This window comes from Rhincodon typus, chromosome 1, assembly GCF_021869965.1.
Source record: "Rhincodon typus isolate 14 chromosome 1, sRhiTyp1.1, whole genome shotgun sequence".
Classification (NCBI taxonomy): Eukaryota; Metazoa; Chordata; class Chondrichthyes; order Orectolobiformes; family Rhincodontidae; genus Rhincodon; species Rhincodon typus.
In genome coordinates, this window is record NC_063332.1 from 58359931 (window position 1) to 58382009 (window position 22079).

The following is a 22079-nucleotide window of genomic DNA, read 5'->3' on the forward strand; positions in this document are numbered from 1 at the left end:
ATAGGAGAGATGATGGCCTAGTAGTATTATCGCTGGTCTTTAATCTAGACACCCAGGCAACGTTCTATGTACCTGGGTTTGAATCCTGCCAGAGAGGATGGTGTAAAGAGCAGATTTTGGAATTTAAATTCAATTTTAAAAAATCTGGAATTAAGAGTCTAATGATGACAATGAATCCATTGTCAAAAAAGCTATCTGGTTCACTAATGTCCTTTAGGGAAGGAAACTGCCATCTTTAGTTGGTCTGGCCTACATGTGAGTCTCGATCCACAGGAATGTGATTGATTCTTAACTATCCTCTGGGCAATTAGGGATGAGCAATAAATGCTGGCCGAGGCAGCAATACCTTCATCCTGTGTGTGAATAAAAAAAATGACAATACACTGTAACCTTTCCAGTTTGGGAGCAAGTCATTTAGTCATACAGCATGGAAATTGATCCTTCGGTCCAGCCAGTCCATGCCGAACATAATCCCAAACTAAACTAGTCCCTCCTCAGGGTGCAATACCTCAGGGGAGGCAGTGGCCTAATGGTATTATCACTGGATTGTTAATCCAGAGACCCAGATAGCATTCTGGGGACACTGGTTCGAATCCCGCCATGGCAGCTGGTGGAATTTGAATTCAGTAAAATATCTGAAATTAAGAATCTAATGATGACGACGAATCCATTGTTGATTGTTGGGGAAAAACCCATCTGGTTCACTAATGTCCTTTAGAGAAGGAAACTGCCATCCTTACCTGGTCTGGCCTACATGTGACCCAGGACCCATAGCAATGTGGTTGACTCTTAACTGGCCTCTGGGCAATTAATGCTGCCTGGTCAGTGATGCCCTCATCCCGTGAATAAATAAAAGAATAATAAAGAACCTGCCTGCTCCTGGCCCATATCTCTCCAAACCTTTCCTATTTATGTTTCTATCCAAACATCTTTTAAACATTGTAATTGTACACACATCCATCACTTCATCAGGAAGTTCATTCCACATGCCAACCACCCTCTGTGTAAAAAAATTGCCTCTTATGTCTTTTCTAAATTTCTTTCCTCTCCATAAAAATGTGCCCCCTAGTTTTGAAATTCCCCATCTTATAGGAAAAGACAAATACCATCAACTCCATCTATACCTCTCCTATTTTATAAATTTCTATCAGGTCATCTCTCAACTTCTTACGCTCCAGTGGAAAATGTCCCAGCTTATCTAGCCTTTCTCAAACCTTCCATACCCTGCAACATCCTGGTAAATCTCTTCTGAACCCTCTGCTGCTCGATAATATCCTTCCTATAACTGGGCGACCAGACCGGACACAGTATTCCAGAAGAGGCCTCACCAATGTCCTGTACAATCACAACATAACATCCCAACTCATGTATTGAAAGGACTGAGCAACAAAGGCAAGCATGTCAAATGCCTTTTTAGCCATCCTGTCTAATGTGATGCAAACTTTAAAGAATTATGTGCCTGCACCCCTAGGTCCCTGTGTTCTACAACACTACCCAAGGCCCTACCATTCATTGTATAAGCCCTACCCTTGCTTATTGTATCAAAATGCAATACCTCGCATTTATCCAGGTTGAACTCCACCTGCCTTTTTTCAGCCCATTGACCCATTTGATCCAGATCCCTTTGTAATCTTATAAAACCTTATTCACCGTTTACCATGGCACCTACAAACTTACTAACCATGTCTTCTATATTCTCATCCAAATCATTTATGTGAATGACAAACAAAAGAGGACCCAGAACCAATCCCTGTGGAACACCACTGGTCACAGGCCTCCAGTCTGAAAAGCAATCCTCCACCATTGCTCTCTGTCTCCTGCTGTTAAGCTAATTGTGTGTCCAATTGGCAAGCTCACCCTGAATCCCATGTGACATAACTTTACAGTCCATCATGCGGAACCTTGCCAAAGGCTTTACTAAAATCCAAATAAATGAAGTCTGCTGCTCAGCCATCATCAATCTTTTTCGTATCTTCCTCAAAAAACTCAATCAAGTTTGAGAGATACGATTTTCCTTGCACAAAACCACGCTGACTATCCCTAATCAATTTCTGCCTCTCTAAATGTCCATATCTCCTACCTTTTTTCATCACCTCCAACAATTTAGCCACAACCAGGTCAGACTCACAGCTCTATAGTTCCCCAGTTTCTCCTTACAACCTTTCTCAAACAAAGGAACAACATTAGCCATCCTCCAGTCATCAGGCACCTCACCCGTAGTTATAGATGATGCAAATATTTCTGCAAGGGGTCTCTTAATTACCTCCCCTACTTCCCACAGCATTCTGGGATACATTAGATCATGTCCCAGAGATTTATCCATCTTTCTGTTCTCTAGGACCTCCCAAACCTCCTCTTCTGCAATGTGAACTATTCTTAAAATATCAGAGTTTATTTCTCTGCATTTTCTAGACTATTTCTTTCTCCACAATAAAAACTGATGTGAAATATTCATTTAGTATCTCTCCCATCTCTTGGGGTTCAACACAAAGACGACCTCCTTGATCTTTAAGAGGCCCAACTCTCTCTCTAGTTACCCTCTCGCTCTTAATGTGTATGTAAAATCTCTTCATATTATCCTTGATCTTATCTGCCAATGCTATCTCATATCCCCTCTTTACCTTCCTGATTTCTCTCTTAAGAATGCCCCTACACTCTTTATGTTGATTAAGAGATTCAATTGAACCAAATTGTCTATATCTAAAATAAGATTCTCTCTTATTCTTGACAAGCACTTCAATATCTTTAATCATCCATTGTTCCTTAATCTTACCAGCCTTACCCTTCACTCTAACAGGAACAAAATGCCTCTGAACTCTTGACATCACAATCTTTTACACTCTTGTCAGATGTCCTTCTACCTGCGAACAGTCGACTCCAAACAACTTTTGAAAGTTCTTGTTTCATACCATTAAAATTTGCCTTACTCCAATTAAAAACTTTAACTTTTATGGAAGGCTTATCCTTTTCCGTAACCATTTTAAAACTAATGGAACTATGATCGCTAGACCTAAAGTGTTCCCCCACTTTTACTTCAGGAACCCGCCCTGTTTTACTGCCCGAAAGAAAGTCTAGTTTTGCTCCTTCTCTAGTAGGAGCATCCACATATTGATAAAGAAATTTTCTAGAGCATATTTGACAAATTCTTCACCACCAAATCTTTAACACTATGGTAGTCCCTGTCAATGGTTGGAAAATTAAAATCCCCCATTATTCCAACCTTCTTATGCTTACATATATCTGACATCTCCCTACATATTTGTTTTTCAATTTCTCTCTTACTATCGGAGGGCCTATAGTACCATCCCATCCAAGCGGTCTTTCCTTTCTTATTTGTAATTTCTACACATATATTTTCAGTGGACGATTTTTCAGAAATATCTTCCCTAGTTACAGCATTAATGTATTCCTTAATCAAAAATGGCACTTCCCCCAACTACACCTGCCCCCCCTTTCTTGCCTCCTTTTCTAGCCTTCCCATAGCATCTATAACCCAGAACATTGAACTGCCAGTCTTGTCTATCCCTCAGCCAAGTTTCTGTAATAGCAATGACATCCCAATCCCATGTTCTTAAACATGCCCTGAGTTCATCAGCCTTACCTTGCATTGGAATTAATGCAATTTAGTTCCTCAGAGTTACTACATACACTGACTCTCTCCTGTCCTTCTTTTCTAATTGCCATTCTGTCCTCACATTCAGAACCTAACCCATCAATCCTTCCATTTACACTGCTACTTAGAATTCCTCCATTTGCCTTCTCTATCAGTATAAAGTCTCCCTTAATAGAATTAGCAAATCTCCTTGCTAGGATATTGATCCCTTTCCAGTTTGGGTTAGACCCATCCTTTTTGAACAGCTCTTTTCTATTCCAAAAAAACATTCCACTTGTCCAAAAACCTGAATCCCTGAACAATACACCAGCTGTTCAGCCATCTCTATAATTTTCGGGACTTTAGTATCATGTTATATTGTCTAACCAGAAAACACTTGATATGAATAAATACCTGAAACATTAAAGTGTTAAAGTTTTATGAAACAGTAATAAAAAATAATTACTTCTCCAAATCCTTTATTTTCTATGTTTCTGCTTCAAGATAATGTGTTAAAATGATGCTGTGAGTTGCTTGGGTCTGCTCAAAACGATCCAGACAATTGATGTTTCTAAACAATGGACCTGGGAAGATTACACGACAACAAGAACCTGGGCAATATAATAGTGCCTGGTGCAAAGTGGTCGTACCTAATTTCCTGAAGCTGTAGATTGAGTGACACTTTTGTGGGGTGTGTACATATAAGTACATCCTAATCTAATATTTGACTCTGGTCTCTCTTTTTTCAGTGTTTGAAATTGACAGGCAAAAACATGGACAATGCAAACAAAGTATGGCTGTAGTCTCAGGATTTTCTTACCTGTTAGAGATCGTGTATTTCAACCTTTTAATAAACAGCACTTGACCCTTAGCCAATATGCATGCAAAGATATAGTCAATCTATCTGTAAGAATGTGAATGGTGATTGATTTCTTAGATATCTGCCAATAAACATTCAACGATATTAGAGATAGTAGGAACTGCAGATGCTGGAGAATCTGAGATAACAAGGTGTAGAGCTGGATGAACACAGCAGGCCAAGCAGCATCAGAGGAGCAGGAAGGCCGACGTTTCTGAAGAAGGGTCTAGGCCCGAAACATCGGCCTTCTTGCTCCTCTGATGCTGCTTGCCCTGCTGTGTTCATCCAGCTCTACACCTTGTTATCTCAGATTCTCCAGTATCTGCAGTTCCGACTATCTCTGAGGCTATTTTACTGGGGTTTTTTTTACATATGCCTGAAGGCCTTAATTACTGTGTTACTGCTGCATGACTGATTTCACATCAGTTGTCACAGTTGGGTTCCTGTTACTTCATTGTTCAATTGATGGTTCAGATTACACCTTGAAATAGGACTGTAAATTCAAAATCTTGTTGTTACAAGGGATTGGTCACTTGAATGAAATATTTGTTGTTATAAAACATTATGTAGTTGAAACAATGTAAATGTAGTAAATAGATTTTTATGAATGACCCAGAGCAAATGACCCATACTGAAATATGGAATATACACAGAACATCCCTTAATAGATTTTTTTGAAATCTCAACTCTGCATGGACTTTATGATCTTCCCATGATGGATTCTAAGTAAGTTAGTACAGTAAGTATAAAGGCAAAAGGTGGTAGTGAGGGGGCATGGATTGGCACTAAGTTGTAATATGAGTAATAAAGAGTCAAGGGGATGGGGTAATTAAACAGCATAGGTTGGCCTGCAGGGTATGAGGGAGCATGGAGATGGATACAAGGCAGGCAGTGACATGGAGGGTGTGAGGGGTAATAAAAAATGAGAACAGCACATGAAGTGGCATGGATTTTATGGATGTGGAGTGTGTGGAGCTGGAGGGATGTTTCCCATTTAATCTGTTTTTATAAAATTTCAGCAAAAGTGCCAGAACTCCAAGGCAGGGCGCCTGCCCAACCTCCCTCCTCACACAGCACGTTTTTCATCACTTTCAGCCTCACCCAACACGACTTCTCACGTAATCTGTCCTCGAACAAAAGTCTGATATCCAGCCAGACATTTCCAAATGTTGGAATTGTAGAGCCAGGAATTCTCCTGGTCATATGAACTCGATTCATAAACAAGAACAGATTTTCTCACATTATGGTCACATTGACATTTTTTTTTCTTGCATAACTGAGCTGAATGTAATAAATCCATGATTTCTTCAAAGGTCAATGCTATCCTGCATGTTTCCCCCCAACTTCAATTTTTCAATTAAAAATAATATTCCTATATTGAGGTTGGTTGGCTTACCGAGCTGGTTTGTTGTTCCGCAGACGTTTCGTTACCGTGCTTGGTAACATCCTCAGAGCAGCCTCTGATGAAACGTCAGTGTGTTTTCCCGCCTGGTTTTTAAACTCTGGGGTCCATTGCGATGGATTGCCTCACTTCCGGGTTTCCTCCGTAGTGGAATGTATATGGGGTCGAGTTCAATGTGTTTATTAATGGCATGCTTTGTGGAGTGCCATGCTTCCAGGTATTCTCGTGCTTGTCTCTGCCTAGCCTGTCCCAGGATCTTGGTGTTGTCCCAGTCGAAGTCGTGGTTCTCCTTGTCCATGTGGATTGAGTTGAGTGAGTATTGGTCGCGTCTTTTTGTAGCCAGTTGGTGTTCATGTACTCTTGTTGTTAGTTTCCTTCCTGTTTGTCCAATGTAGTGTTTCTCACAGTCTCTGCAGGGGATCTTGTAGATGGCATTGGTCCTGTCCATGGTGGGGAGTGGGTCTTTAGTTCGAGTGAGCACTTGTCGTAGGGTTGATGTGGGTTTGTGTGCCACTCTGATGCCCAGCGGTCGTAGAAGTCTTGTGGTGAGTTCTGACGTGTTCCTGATGTAGGGTAGTGTGATGAGTGTGTCGGGGCGTGTAGAATCTTTCTGATGCTGTTCCTGTAGGCATCTCCTGACCCAGTTAAAAACCAGGCGGGAAAACACACCGACGCTTCATCAGAGGCTGCACTGAGGATGTTACCAAGCATGGTAACGAAACGTCTGTGGAACAACAAACCAGCTCAGCGAGCCAACCAACCTCAACACCCACAACCCAAGCTACAGATCTACTCCAAAACCTTAAATATTTCTATATTATCTTAAAATGACAAATACTGATCTTAAATTACAGAATGAAACCTCACATCGTTCGATCTAATCAGAAGAAATTCAGTCTGGCGATTAAATTAATAAACCAAAAGGAAAATGCCTACAACTCAAGAATAACTGTGACCTTTTCTAAAAACATATATTTCACTGGAGTTGAGGTAAGGAAACAATAATCTTATTGATAAACTTTGTGCCTGTACCAGGGCATACAAAGGTCATTTTTTTTTCATTTCTTTACTGGATGTGGGCATCATTGCCAGCATTTATTGCCCATCCCTAATTGCCCTGGAGAAAGCGGTGGGAAACAGCCTTCTAGAACTGCTGCAATACTTTGAGCATTGGTACCAACACAATGATGTTGGGATGGAATTCCAAGATTTTGACCCAATGACACTGAAGGAAAAGTGATATATTTCCAAGTCAGGATGGTAGGTGCATTGGAAGGGAACTTGCAGATGGGGTCATTCCCATGTACATGCTGCTCCTGTCCTTTTAGATAGTAGACCTTCCAGGTTTAAGGTGCTATTGAAGGAGCCTTGGTAAGTTCCTGAAGTGTATCTTGTTGACAGTACGCACAACTATCATTCTGTGTCAATAGTGAAGGGAGGGAATGTTGAACACAGTGAATGCAATCCCAGTCGAATGGGATCCTTTGCCCTGATCAGCTTTTCTATTGATCCATGCTTCGCAGAGAGCAATGAGATTGATAATCTGTAAGAAAGAAAGCGTCATCTGCGAGTTTTGTTTTGCTTCTGTTAACCTCCCTGACCACTGCCAGAAATAAATTTCAGGGCCTGTGAGAATGTTGGTTATGTAACTCCACTTCAGATATTATTTACATTTTGTGGCAGTCTCCTGTGTACCTAGTGAAAATGAGTTAGGAGGTGGAAAAAGAATATGGTTGGAATGTTAATGATCTTCAACTCTGTGAGGGCATCAATTCATCTCTGCTTTCGGTACAAAGATAATGGAAAGAAAGACTTGCATTCATGTCGTACTTTTCATGATTTATGACTTCCCAAACCACTTTTACAACAAATTAAGTTGATTCTGAAGTACAATAGCTATTAAAATGTCAGTATTTTACAGTCACCCTTAACAACTGAAAGGTTTATAGATGCAGGGTTCTATTTCAGAGTCATATTTATTTTTTGGAGACCTTATCCTGCAAGCAAGAGGTAGTCTGAAGCAGAAGTAAATACAGTGACAAAATGGCCATTCAGCAGCAATTTCATGTTCACAGATGTATGATTATATCTGACGTACTTGGCTTGAGAGTGAAGGCTTTTTTTTATTGGGGTCTTTTAAGATGTAACTACACCAAAATATTTTCAATGTCTAATTGCAACCTGAACTGGTGAAACACTGCAGCATGGGCACGCAAGGCAAGCATTAGAAGGCCTACAAGGTTGGCTTTTCATTGGAAAAATGAAAGCATCTGTGATATGTATAAAATAAAAAGCAGGAAAGAGGTCAAAATTCTCAACAGGTCTGTCAGCAGCAATGGAGAGAGGAGCAGAGTTACATTTTGAGTCGAATATGGTCTTCTTCAGTTCTGATTTATTGGTTTATTGAGGTCAATGACCTTCTTCATAAGTTGGCAGTGTCACTGAATTGTTTCAGCAATAATAATGTATTATGTCACAATCTACCAGGCAATGTTGAAGACTTCCTTTTGAACGGTAAAAAGGACAATTCTCCTTTCCTGCACTTCATGTAGTAGTGTGTTAGCTACTGTAATTGTAAGCCTAGGTGTTCTTCCATCTCACTGCTTGATTATAGCAATGTAAAAAAATAGCCTAAAATTGTTTGCCTGCCAAAGTTGGACTGTTTCCTGAAATAACTAGTTTGATGCTGGGTATCGTTCTCCGAATCTGTAATCTTCTTTTGCCTAGTGGATTAGACAGCAAAATATGGCTTTGAATGAGGGCAAATCCTGGAGCAATCATAAAGCTTTATCAAACAACTACTCAAACGAATAATAAAATCAACTCTCAAGAAATCTAAAAGGATACATTACTCTGGAGAGTCTTTGTTTCATTCTCTAATGTGTTTCAAATTGTCTCGGCTATGTTGTTACAGAGGTACTCCAACAATCCATCAATTTCAATTCAGTCATCACATTTTGCAGGGCTTGCAATGATGGCAACAGTAGAAAATCAGAATTTCAAACATGTCTTATGTATAAAGCACTGAACATATAACATCCAGATGTTTGGATTCATATTGACAGTTAACTAAATTGGCTCTGATTTTGTTCTACAATTGTGAAAAAAACCAAATGGAAGGTTAGTTTTCAATTACACATGGGCGATCATAAATGAAATGGTGATGAATAATTAGTAGAGTTCATTCTGATATAATTGGATGATTTTTTAATTCATTTCTCTTTTCAAGTTGTTACTGAGTATGTACGCTGAAATAATCAACTTCATTTCCAACAATGATTTTTATTTATTTCTCTTAAATCAGATCACTTTGGATTAACTGAGCAAGGGTCACTGGACCCAAACATTAATTCTGATTTTTCTTCATAGATGCTGCCCGACCTGCTGAGCTTTCCCAGCAGTTTCTGTTTTTGTTTCTGATTTCCATCATCCACAGTTCTTTTGGTTTTACCTTGGATTAAAATTGTTTCTGGGTATGTTTTAAATGTCAATTGGATTACCTACCAGAGACAAGAAAGTTCCTCGAAAAAGGAACACAAATAGCAATGCCAAGTATTTGTTAACATTTCTTCATTTACATCATGCTATCAATTGTGGGTGCTTCCATGTGACTATAGCAATATCTTGCAAAGCTTTGTCACTGCTGTTTCCATTCCTATGCATATTCCAGTACATCTACAGAGAGATGTACACAGAACCTGTGAAACAGGTTGCCAGGTAACCTTGCTGACTGAGGAGCAGTTCATAATGCAGAGAACCCCTCAAGTGAGGGACAAAAATAAAACAGTAGAAAAAATCAGTGGTGATTATGCAGTCAAAAGCCAATAATCAATGCTTTATAATTGATATCATTATTCCATTAAAACAATGAATTTACATGTCTTTTGGTCTCCTTAAAGCAAAATGATGATTGCGTGCCAACAGAATCCAACAATGTGACATGTAAAGTGGGATATCCCTTTCTCACACCTGGAGCAGAGGTAGGAACTGTTCAATTTTGCGATCTAGAAGGCAGTGCATTGCTTTTGAAATATTTACAAATACCTGGTTCATTGATGGTTCAGTAGATTGCATGCACTCCACTTTCTTTGCAAATTTTACACAGTACCAAAAATTGTACATTGAAACTCAGAGATAGTAGGAACTGCAGATGCTGGAGAATCTGAGATAACAAGGGGTAGAGCTGGATGAATACAGCAGGCCAAGCAGCATCCGAGGAGCAGGAAGGCTGACCCAGAAACTCACATGTGTTTAACCACTTGGTTAAAGTAAATACAGGCAGTTGGACTGTGTTTATGTGAATGAATCAAAATCACACCATTGACATATGTACAATTTCAGTGCTTCTTGAATCTTGCTGTGGTTTCGGGAGTCTCAACCATGGCTAGAGATTCAGTGAGAGTCCCACATTGCATCTTTGCTGGAAGGTCCTCTGACCAATACACTAATCACACATAAACAAGGCCAAAGGTTGGGTTGTCTCCTGGAATCAGGGGGCAAATTCTCCGATGTTTAGAGTCATACCTGACACGTAGGAAGATGGTCGTGGTTGTTGGCGGTCAATTATCTCAACTCCAGGACATCTCTGCAGGAGTTCCTCAGGGTAGTGTTCTAGGGCCAACCATCTTATCAGCTGCTTCACCAATGACCTTACCTCCATCATAAGGTCCGAAGTGAGGATTTTCGCCGATGATTGCACAACGTTCAGCACCATTCATGACTCCTCAGATACTGAAGCAGTCAGTGTCCAAATGCAACAAGATCTGGACAATATCCAGGCTTGGGCTGACAAGTCGCAAGTGACATTCGCGCCACACAAATGCCAGGCTGTGAGCATCATCAATAAGAGACAATCCAACCACCACCCCTTGACATTCAATAGTCTTACCATCACTGAATCCTCCACTATCAACATCCTGGGAATTATCATTGATCAGAAACTCAACTGGACTCACCACATAAACACATTGGCTACAGCAGCAGTCAGAGGCTAGGAATACTGCAGTGGGTAACTCACTTCCTGGCTCCTGAAAGCCTGTCCACCATCTACAGGGCACAAGTCAGCAGTGTGATGGAATACTCCCCACTTGCCTGGATGAGCGCAGCCCTAACAACACTCAAGCACCATGCTTGATTGGCAGTACATCCAAAAGAATCCACCACCGACACTCAGGAGCAGCGTGTACTATCTACTAGATGCACGACATGGGGGAAGTGATGGCCGAGTGGTATTATCGCTGGACTGTTAACCCAGAGACCCAGATAATGTTCTGGGGACATGGTTTTGAATCCTGCCATGGCAGATGGTGGAATTTGAATTCAATAAATATCTGGAATTAAGAATCTAATGATGACCATGAATCCATTGTCGATTGTCGGGAAAAACCCATCTGGTTCACTGATGTCCTTTGGGGAAGGAAACTGCCATCCTTACCTGGTCTGGCCTACATGTGACTCCAGACCCACAGCAATGTGGTTGACTCTTAACTGCCCTCTGGGCATTGAGGGATGGGCATTAAATGCTGCCTGGCCAGCGACGCCCATATCCCGTAAATGAATAAAAAAAACTGACCAAAATCCTCAGACAGTACCTTCCAAACCCACAATCACTTCCATCTGGAAGGACAAGTGCAGCAGATATATGGGAAAACCGCCACCTTCAAGTTCCACTTCAAGCCACTCACCACCCTGACTTGGAAATATATCACCATTCCTTCACTGTGCTGGAGCAAAATCCTGGAATTTTCTCCCTAAAGGCATTGTGGGTCAACCCACAGCAGGTGGACTGCAGTGGTTCAAGAAGGCAGCTCACTACCACCTTCTCAAGGGCAACTAGGGACGGGCAAGAAATGCTGGCCAGCCCACATCCCACAAACTGAATAAATAGAAAAAAAATTAAGACCCCATGGGTGGAAGGCCCACTTAGCTGGAGCCACTGTTCAGTCAGAGGAAAGGGCCACTAAAAGTCTGCCAGAAGGAACCCCCACCTCCTGCTTCCAAACCACCACCACCACACTGGAGCCCCACAATTGTAGAGGGTCCAGGCCTTACAAGAAAGTAATGTGGGCAGGAGTTATTGGTGGGCCCCGGGAGAGGGGACCTGTAAGTTTCAAATAAAATTTGCAGCCTTAGAGATGCCAACCTTCCTACAAAGATTTGAATTAGGAGCAGATCAGGGAAAGCCACTCAACATCTAGAACATACTAGGGTTACAGGAATATGGTATGAGGGTGGTTCTGGGTCAGATGCTCTTCAGAGGGTCAGTGTGGGACTCAATGGGGTGAATAGCCTCCTACTACACTGTAGGCTTTCTATGATTCCGTGATACTCCACCATTCTGATTGGCCTATTCCTCAATCCTGCGTACATGTGATAATCTTTCATACCTTTGCTTATCAAGAATCTATTTACCTCCAATTTACTAAATATTCAAAAACTCTACTTTGACTACCTTTTGATGAAGAAAGTTTCAAAGACTCACCAGCTACTATGCAATAAATAAACCCCTCATCTCAGTCTCTCTAATTTTTAAATAGTGACTCCTTGTTCTGTACTCTCTCAGAAGAGAAAAGAAGCTTTTTACATTAACCTTTTCAATGTGCCTGTGGGTCTTCTGCCATTCAATCAAGATTCAAATCCATTTACACCTCGTGATATCAAGAAATGGCTGAAGGCATTGAATACTTGAAGGGCTACGGCCCCGGATAGCATTCCAGGAATAGTATTGAAGATTGTACTTCAGAACTTGTCACATCCCTAACTAACCTATTTCAGTACAGTTACATCAAATGGCATTTACCCGGATATGTGAGTAATTGCCCTGTCCACAGAACCCTGGACAAATACAATTCAGATTATTGCTTCATCAATCAGCTCTCAAATATCAGGAAAGTGAAAGAAGAGTCTTGACAGTGCTATCAAGAGGCACTAACTCAACAATGACCTACTTGTTGATGTGCAGTTATGTTCTGCCAGGCCATCCAAGATTCTGATCTCATTACAACCTTCATTCCAACTTAGATAAAAGGGCTGAGATCAAGAGAAGAAATAAGTGTGACTGCCATGGACAGCAAGCAGCATTTAACTGGCATCAAGGAGCCCTAGAATACTGCAGTCAATGGGAATCAGGGGGAGGGGACTCTCCACCGGCTGGAGTCATATATAGCCCAAAAGAAGATAGTTGCAGTCTTTGAAGGCCAATCATCTCAGCCAAAGCGCATTACTGCAGGAGTTTACAAGAATGATCCCAGAGCTTGTCATATGAGGAGCAGTTGAGGGCTCTTTGTCCATAGTCAATGGCGTTTAGAAGGATGAGGGAGGATCTGATTGAAACTTAAAGATTACTTAGAAGCCTGGATAGAGTGGATGTGCAGATGATGTTTCCACTAGTAGGAGTGTCTGGGACCTGGAGGCATAGCCTCAGGGTGAAGGGATGATCACTTAGAACTGAGATGAGGAGGAAATTTTTCAGCCAAAGGGTGGTGGCTCTAAGGAGCTCATTAGCACAGAGGGCTGCGGAGGCCAAGTCATTGAGTATATTTAAGCAGAGATTGATATGTTCTTGATTAATAAGGGGACCAAGGTTAAGGGGAGAAGGCAGGAGAATGAGGGTGCAAAACATATTAGCTATGACCAAATAACGGAGCAGACCCATAGAGTCATAGAGTCATACAACATTAGAAACAGACCCTTTGGTCCATCTAGTCAACGCTGACCATGTTCGATCTAAACTAGCTCCACCTGCCTGCATTTGGCCCATATTCTCTCTAAACCTTTCCTATTCATGTACTTACCAAAATGTCTTTTGAATGTTGGAACTGTACCTGCATCCACCACTTCCTCTGGCAGTTCATTTCACACACTAACCATTCTCTGTGTAAAAATGTTGTGCCTGTCCTTTTTAAAACTTTCTCCTCTCACCTTAAAAATACACTCCCTAGTTTTGACTTCCCCTGCCCTAGGCAAAAGACCCTTGCTGTTCACCTTATCTATGCCCCTCATGATTTTATAAACCTCTCTAAGGTCACCCCTCAACCTCCTACACTCCAGTGAAAAAAATCCCACCCTATCCAGCCTATTTTTATAACTCAAACCCTTCATTCCTGGTAACATCCTAGTAAATCTTCTCTGAACCTTTCCAATTTAATAATATCCTTCCTCTAACAGAGCAACCAGAACTGCACATTGTACTCCAGAAGAGGCCTCACCAACGTCCTGTAAAACTGCAACATGACATCACAACTCTTATACTCAAAGACACAACGGACTGAATGGCATAATTCTGCTGCTATATCTTATGGCCTTATGGAATTTAGGAGGCAAAAAATCCACTCCAAGGAACTGGGTTGGCACTTAAGATATTATAATGTGGCTGCAAGCTTTGGCAAGAGCTATTTTAACAGATCAATGTGTCCACCTACCTTCTCAATCCAGCTTTTCTGTCTGAGCAAACTACTTTATCAAGAACCCTCCCCTTAAATTTCCCTACAAGACCTCCAATCCTCCCCCTCCATCCAGTTCTATGAACCTTGCCAAACTACCTCTGCATCTCAGACCTCTAATATCTTTCCTCTGATACAATAGTCTTCTTTGGGACAAAGCCACCTCCCTTGAGGATTCCAACCTCTAGCCCCTTATCTCACAACCTAAATACTTCCAGTTCTGTGAGCAATCTGCTGTGCTTGGGATCTCCTTTCTCTCAGTTTCTCATCTGATCCCGCCAAAAACACTGAAAGCCTCTTCTCCCTCCAGGTCTCCAAATCCCCATCTCCTGTCCTCCGTCAGGTCTCCAATTTTGGCTTCTCCCCTCACACCAGGACCACAGCATTGACATTCCCATTTCCCAATATTGACCTCCTAAATCAAAATCCACTCTGCCCCTAACCAACTTCTTCTTCTCTCTCCAAGATCAACTCCTGGGTTCACAACTTCCTTACCAAAATCTTCTGTTCTTGATTGGCCAGATAAGTTAAAACCCAGCCATAATAGAAAAAGTGATCCAAAACTAGTTCAATAACATTAATATGTTTTTGAAGAGCAGAGATTAGAAATTACAATGACATAAAAATACACTGGCTGATTGGCATTAATGGCAATGGTCTGCCCCTTTTTTCTGATGCTGTTGTTCTGGTTTACTTCTTTACCCTTCTGTCATATTTTCAGGTTTCTTTTAAGATGAAATTCGAGTTTAATAGCTCTCATCTCCTCGGTGATGTTCACTTACACCTGGAGGCAACAAGGTATGGAAAAATACACAAGAAACTGGTTTTAATTTAATGTTGCATTGTTACAAATGGTATTGTGCTGAAATATAGATAGAAGTTCCATGTTAAGATTAATTGAATAAATAATGCTGATTTAGAAAACTGTCCACATTGGAATACGGATTCCAAAAGCCCTAAAATAAGAACCAAGATCATATTTTATTGCAAAGAATTAAAATGTAATATTCTAGCAGAAACAGTTTGGAACTGTAATTACATGCTATTTTTAGTTGAGTGACACCAGTTTGAAATTATTAAAGTTTTTTTTGTTTTAAGTTGAAACTACAGAAGAACAGGTTTTGTGAAATGTAAATTCTATTTCTAACGTTTCAGTGACAGCAGTGAACAAAATGAAACATTGACTGACAATGAAGTCACCATCTCGGTTCCAGTATTGTATGAAGCTGGGCTTCTCTTTTCAAGGTAACATGTCCTTATGGCTTGAAAGAACTAAGCTGTAGTTACTGTAGGATACTGAGATTCATTTAAATGATGATAATGTAACTGATGAAATGAATTCTGGCATCAGCAAGGTCAGCACAAGAGAAGATACCAGTTTAGAATGCACATACAAAGGGAGAGGTCTTACACAATATACTAGTGAGCTGTATTTGGTAGCCTGCAATATACAGTTGTAAATAAAGGAACTTTGCAATACATCCAGGAAGAGCTTTACTTAGAGATAAGGAAGAAACAGCCTCAAGGACAGTTAAGTGCAGAATTCTACAGCCCAGAGAAACTCCAGACTGGAATCTCAATGTGCAAGGATCGCTATTGGCTTAAAGCACAAGATAAAACAGTAACTCCCCTCTGTCTGCCAAAACCACATGAGTTTAAGGTGCCCATGAAGGCAAAGATAAAATTATGTATTAGAAACAATGATCCTAAATGTGTCATACGTTGACTGCCTGTGTGAATATTACTCCATACCAAGGTTAGCAATATAGGAGCGACCTACATACTAACATATCAACTAGGAGTCATCATCAATGTTTGATAAATGCTCTGTAGGTTGTTAAGAATTTAAAACTGATGTTAATTAATTTTGCTGAAATGAAGCTAGAAAAATATATTTGCACTGAAGGTATTACAAAATGTATATTAGCTGATGGTGAGTTGAATTGATAGACTATCAATAATACCTACAATAAACTTGTGCTTAGAGAGTTTACCTTTAAAGCACAAATTTGTAATATTGATTGTTTCAGTTACAAAACTGGCCCCATGTTTGCTGGATTTCTTATATCTTATTATCTTACAATAATGCGGGTGTTGTTTTGCTTTCCTTTTTAGTCAAACTATTGACTGAAAAATAAACAAAAAGGCAGAAATCTGCTTTGCCTTCAAATGTCTTTTTCTTATCTCAGAACTATAAAGGATGACCATTTTAAGATAGCAGCCAATGAGACAATTCCTGAGGTTATTAACAGCATAGAGGAAATTGGTGATGCAGCAGACATCACTTATACGGTAAGCAAAAGCAACATTTTCATTGAATAGCAGATAAAACATTAACCTGAAATGAAATTGAACAGCCATTTGTTAGCATGTTATTATCAATTGTTTATTAGTTCATGATTCACTGTTTGTCCCTTCATCTCTTCAGCTGTACGTCTAATACAGTGAATTTTGAATATTGAAAGAGCATGTGATTGTGTTGTGGCAACTATTTTGCAGGAAGTTGTGGAAATTGCGAGGATGTTGTTCTCAAACACATTTTTGCCTGCAAAAACTACAAAAAAAAATTGACTGTCAAATTCAGGAAACATGTAAGGATGGGGGAGGTAACTGAAGCTAAAAGCTTGTAGTTATGACCACTAATTATTTTTAAATATTTTGCATGAATTTGCTCAATTTCCTGTTACCCCATAAGGACTGACCATGCAAAAGCCCTCTTCTCCAGAAAGAGAGGGCAATTAGATATCTATAGTTTACCTGCTGGAAGATACGTAGGCAATATTTTATACAATTTATTTTATATATTCAGTTGTAGGGAGCAATAAGATTTTTGGGTGGTTTCTGCTTGTCTAATATTTGAAGCTAAGGTGTTGGCTATCAGATGCTGCATCAGACTTGGGTCACCAGTGTATTTATGGAGTTGGCCACCACATCCACACTGGAAAGGATGGATACTATGCTCTTTGCCTTGAGCCAAATTGGTATGACTATATTCCATGAGCCTTGGCATTTTTCTTCTTCTTCCTCTTCTTGAGCTGTCTGTCTGAAGACAAATCTGATACCATGATCTCCATGATGAATAGGACAAGGAGGCATATACAGAATTCCACCAAAGCAGGCATTGACCCTGTGTTGCTACCAGCAATCTGGTCACATTGGCCATTTAACCAACTGGTCCAATCAAGAAGACGCAAGGAATTGGAGTTGCCAAGGCAGTACACACTTGTACATGTATGATGTAGTCAGGAGTCTTGAACAGAGAGAGTAGAGGCTCCAATTTGATCATCGTGCTGACCAGGAATCTCTCCTGTTCTTACTGCCTACCATGAATGATTTCCAAGTTTGTACTCAACCTGTTTGACTGCATTATAAACACTCCTTCTTTGGTTGTCAAGGCTTAGAGTGGGACTTGAACCAAAAGTTTTGAGCCTAAAGGTAGGTATACGAACCACTTTATCACAAGCCCTCCTCTAGCGTATTAACAAAGGGCTTTGTTATAGGCTAACCAATCCAACAAGCATTTAATTGTATACTCATCATCTTTCATCTACACAATATCCCATTACAGTGGAGCAGAATCCATGCAAGATTTATACAACATTTAGCACCACTCAAATTTTTAAATTCATTTTTGGGATGTGGGCATCGCTGGCTGGCCAGCATTTATTACCCATCCCTAGTTACCCTTGAGGTGGCAGTGAGCTGCCTTCTTTAACTGCTGCAGTCCACCTGCTGTGGGTTGGCTCACAATGCCATTAGGAAAGGAATTACAGAATTTTGACCCAGCGACAGTGAAGGAACAGCGATATATTTCCAAGTCAGAATGATGAGTGGCTTGGAGGGGAACGTGGAGTTGGTGGTGTTCCCATATTTCTTGTCCTTCGAGCTGGAAGTGGTCATGGGTTTGGAATGTGCCAGGATTTTAGTCAATTTCTGCAGTGCATCTTGTAAATAGTACGCACGGCTACGACTGAGCGTTGTTGGTGGTGTGAATGGATGCTTGTGGATGTAGTGCCAATCAAGCGGGCTGCTTTGTCCTGGATGGTGTGAAGATTTTTTAGTGTTGTTGGGCCTGCACTCATCCAGGCAAGTAGGGAGTATTCCATCACACTCCTGACCTGTGCCTTGTTGAGGGTGGACAGACTTTCAGGAGTCACGAAGAACGTTACTCGCCGCAGTATTTCTAGCCTCTGACCAGCGTTTGTAGCCACTGTGTTTATGTGGTGAGTCCAGTTGAGTTTCTGGTCAATGATAACTCCCAGGGTGTTGATAGTGGGGATTAAGTGATGGTAATACCATTGAATGTCAAGAGGCAGCGGTTAGATTGTCACTTATTGGAGATGCTCATAGCCTGGCATTTATGTGGTGCAAATGTTACTTGCCACTTGTCAGCCCAAGCCTGGATATTGTCCAGATCTTGTTGCATGTGAACATGGACTGCTTCAGTATCAGAGGAGTCACAAATGGTGCTGAACATTGTGCAATCATTGGCGAACATCCCCACTTCTGACCTTATGATGGAGGGAAGGTCATTGATGAAGCAGCCAATGACGGTTGGGCCTAGGACACTACCCTGAGGAACTCCTGCAGAGATGTCCGGGAGCTGAGTTGACTGACCTCCAACAACCAAGACTACCTTCCTATGCGTTAGGTATGACTCCAACCACTGCTGAGTTTGCCATCTGATTCCCATTGATTCCAGTTTTGCTAGGGCTCCTTGATGCCACACTTGGTCAAATGCAGCCTTGATGTCAAGGGCTGTCACTCTCACCTCACCTCTGGAATTCAGCTCTTTTGCCCATGTTTGAACCAAGGCTGTAATGAGGTCAGGAGCTGAGTGGCCCTGGCGGAACCCAAACTGGACGTCACTGAGCAGGTTATTGCTGAGCAGGTGCTGCTTGATAGCACTGCTGATGACACCTTCCATCACTTTACTGATAATTGAGAGTAGACTGATCGGACAGTAATTGGTTGGGTTGGGTTTGTCCTGCTGTTTGTGTACAGGACATACTTGAGCAATTTTCCACATTGTCAGGTAGATACCAGTGTTGTAACCACACTGAAACAGCTTGTCTAGGGGAACGGCAGGTTCTGGAGGACAAGTCTTTAGTGCTATTGCCGGAATTTTGTCAGGGCTGGTAGCCTTTGCAGTATCCAGTGTCTCCAACCGTTTCTTGATATCACATGGAGTGAATCAAAAATGCTGAAGACTGGTATCTGTAATGTTGGGGACCACTGGAGGAGGCTGAAATGGATCATCCACTTCTTGCTGAAGATTGCTGTGAAATCTTCAGCCTTATCTTTTGCACTGATGTGCTGGGCTCCCCCATCATTGATATTTGTGGAGCCTCCTCCTCTGAATTCCCTCCCTAATGGCATTGTGGGTCAACCTACAGCCGGTGGACTGCAGCAGTTCAAGAAGGCAGCTCACCAATACCTTCTCAAGAGCAATTTGGGACTGGCAATAAATGTTGGGCAGCCAGCAATGCCCACATCCCACAAACAAATATTTAAAAATGTAGCCTCTTGTCATTTTATGGTATCACCTCACAAAATTCCCCGCTGTCAACAGACTGAGGGATACCATTTGCCAGAGGCTGAACTGGGTTAGTCACATAAGTACTGAGGCTACAAGAGTAAGTCAGAAGCTAGGAATCTAGAAAACAAAGCCTCTCCACCATTTAACCAGCACATCAAGAGTGTAATGGAATACTGCCCACATTGCTCAATGAATACAGCTCCACAACATTCAAAAAGTTTGACACCAACCAGGACAGAGCAGCCCACTATATCAGCATTGTATCTGCTCCCTCTACCTTCAACACTTAGTTACAGCAGTGTGTAAAATGCACCTTAGAGATTGTCCAAGGCTCCTTAGACAGCCCCTTCTAAATCCACAATCTCTTCCGTCTCAAAGGACAAGAGCAGCAGATACATGGGAGCATCACGACCTGCAAATTCCCCTCCAAGATACTCACCATCTTGACTTGGAAATGTATCGCAGTTCCTTCATTGTCACTGGGTGAAAATCCTGGAATTCCCTCCTTAACAGCATTGTGAGCATAACAGCAGCGCATGGACTGCAGCGGTTCAAGAAGGCAGCTCACCACCACCTTCTACAAGGAATGGGCAATAAATGCTGGTCCAGCTAGTGACACCCACATCCCACAAAAGAAGAAAAGAAATTGAGAATTCCAGGAATAAAGTTATTGATCCCTGTGGGCAAAAGGCAAATGAACAGAGTGGAAAACGTGCCCCTGAGGAACTCCTGCAGAGATGTCCTACAGCTGAGATACTGACCTCCAACAACCATCACCACCTTCCTTCATGTCAGTATGAGTCTAATCAGCAGGGAGTTTGCCCTCTGATTCCCATTGACTCCAGCTTTGCTCGGACTCCTTTATGCCACATTTGGTCAAATGCAGCCTTGATGTCAAGGTTAGCCAGCCTCACCTCGCCTCCATGCTTGAACCAAGGCTATAATGAGGTCAGGAGCTGATTGGCCCTGGCGGAACCCAAACTGGTCATCACTGAGCAGGTTTTGCTTGATAGCACTGTTAATGACACCTTCCATCACTTTACTGATGATTGAGAGTAGCTTGTTGTGTGGTAATTGTCAGTGTTGGATTTGTCCTGCTTTTTGTGTACAGATGTACCTGGGCAATTTTCCACACTGTCAGGTAGATGCTGATGTTCTAGTTGTACTAAAACAGCTTGGCTAGAGATGCAGCAAGTTCTAGGACATAAGTCTTCAGGATTATTGCTGGAATGTTGTTTGGGTCAGATTGCATTGAATCACAACTGTGCTGGTGATAATGGCACACAATGCCACATGGATGCCGAAATAACTGCACAGAGGCCGGGTCCTGTCACCAAGTTCCCCTTTATTTACTTGTGCACAGTACACTGGCTGTGGCCAGTCAGCTTGGAGTCAGTCCTCAACTGAGGAGATTCTAATCTTCTGGTTATATTAACATACCACTACCAGGAAAAACACCCATGTGGCATCAAGCAGAGCTGCTAGGGGCAAAGCAAATGCTTTATATCATAGCAGGCAGGTAATGAGATTAATTGAGAACCTTATTAAAACTGGTAATGTAGTGTGATTGGGATTTCCAGTCAGCCTCCAGCCTTCACTGTGATGGGGATTGGGTTTAGATCATCTGCCTGGAGCAGGGTACCCAGTGGCAGGCTGGGGTATCAGCATTTCTGGCAGGGCAACAGGTCCTTCCTGCTAACTGAGTGGATTGAATCTCACCGTTACTGATATTCAATCAGCAGTTGACAGGGCAGTCCCCACAAGGGACCCCAAAGGGTAAACTCTGTCAGGTTTGCCTGTGGACTCTGGTATAGTGGTGAGGAGAGAGCCCCTCATTAAAAGGCATGTGGTGCCTAAATGAGGGATCAGAAGGTGAGGAGGTGCTGCTTACAGCCATCCTGTATCCTTTCTTCTGATCCTCCTCCACACCCATTATCCCCATCCTGCTCTTGTTTACCAGCAGTTTGGGTCCCTCACTGATTTTGGGCCCCTGTGGGTGCATTGTCACCAGCTACCACTGCTCCCTTGGTGACACAGTTGCAATGGAGAGCTGCTGCCTTGTAATTGACTGACAGTTCTCAGTGCTGTGATTTCTGTCCCTTGAATCTTTGATCCTTGGGAAAGACCAGCACTGACCAATTAAGTACAAAAACAAAGTTGCTGGAAAAGCCCAGCAGGTCTGGCAGCATCTGTGAAGGAAAAAACAGAGTTAATGTTTCAGGTCCGGTGATCCTTCCTCAGAACTG

At 41.7% G+C, this 22079-nt stretch overlaps 1 protein-coding gene across 1 annotated transcript in view; it reads left to right on the plus strand.

The window, feature by feature from the left end:
* The window catches only part of itga1 (integrin, alpha 1), a 158529-nt gene extending 141795 nt beyond the window's left edge, over positions 1-16734 (plus strand). The window contains exons 16-21 of the mRNA XM_048596039.1: positions 6708-6843; positions 9753-9833; positions 15016-15092; positions 15450-15539; positions 16484-16586; positions 16723-16734. Of these exons, the coding sequence (XP_048451996.1) occupies positions 6708-6843; positions 9753-9833; positions 15016-15092; positions 15450-15539; positions 16484-16586; positions 16723-16734 (499 nt within the window). The remainder of the gene's footprint in view (positions 1-6707; positions 6844-9752; positions 9834-15015; positions 15093-15449; positions 15540-16483; positions 16587-16722) is intronic.
* Positions 16735-22079: the final 5345 nt, after the last annotated feature.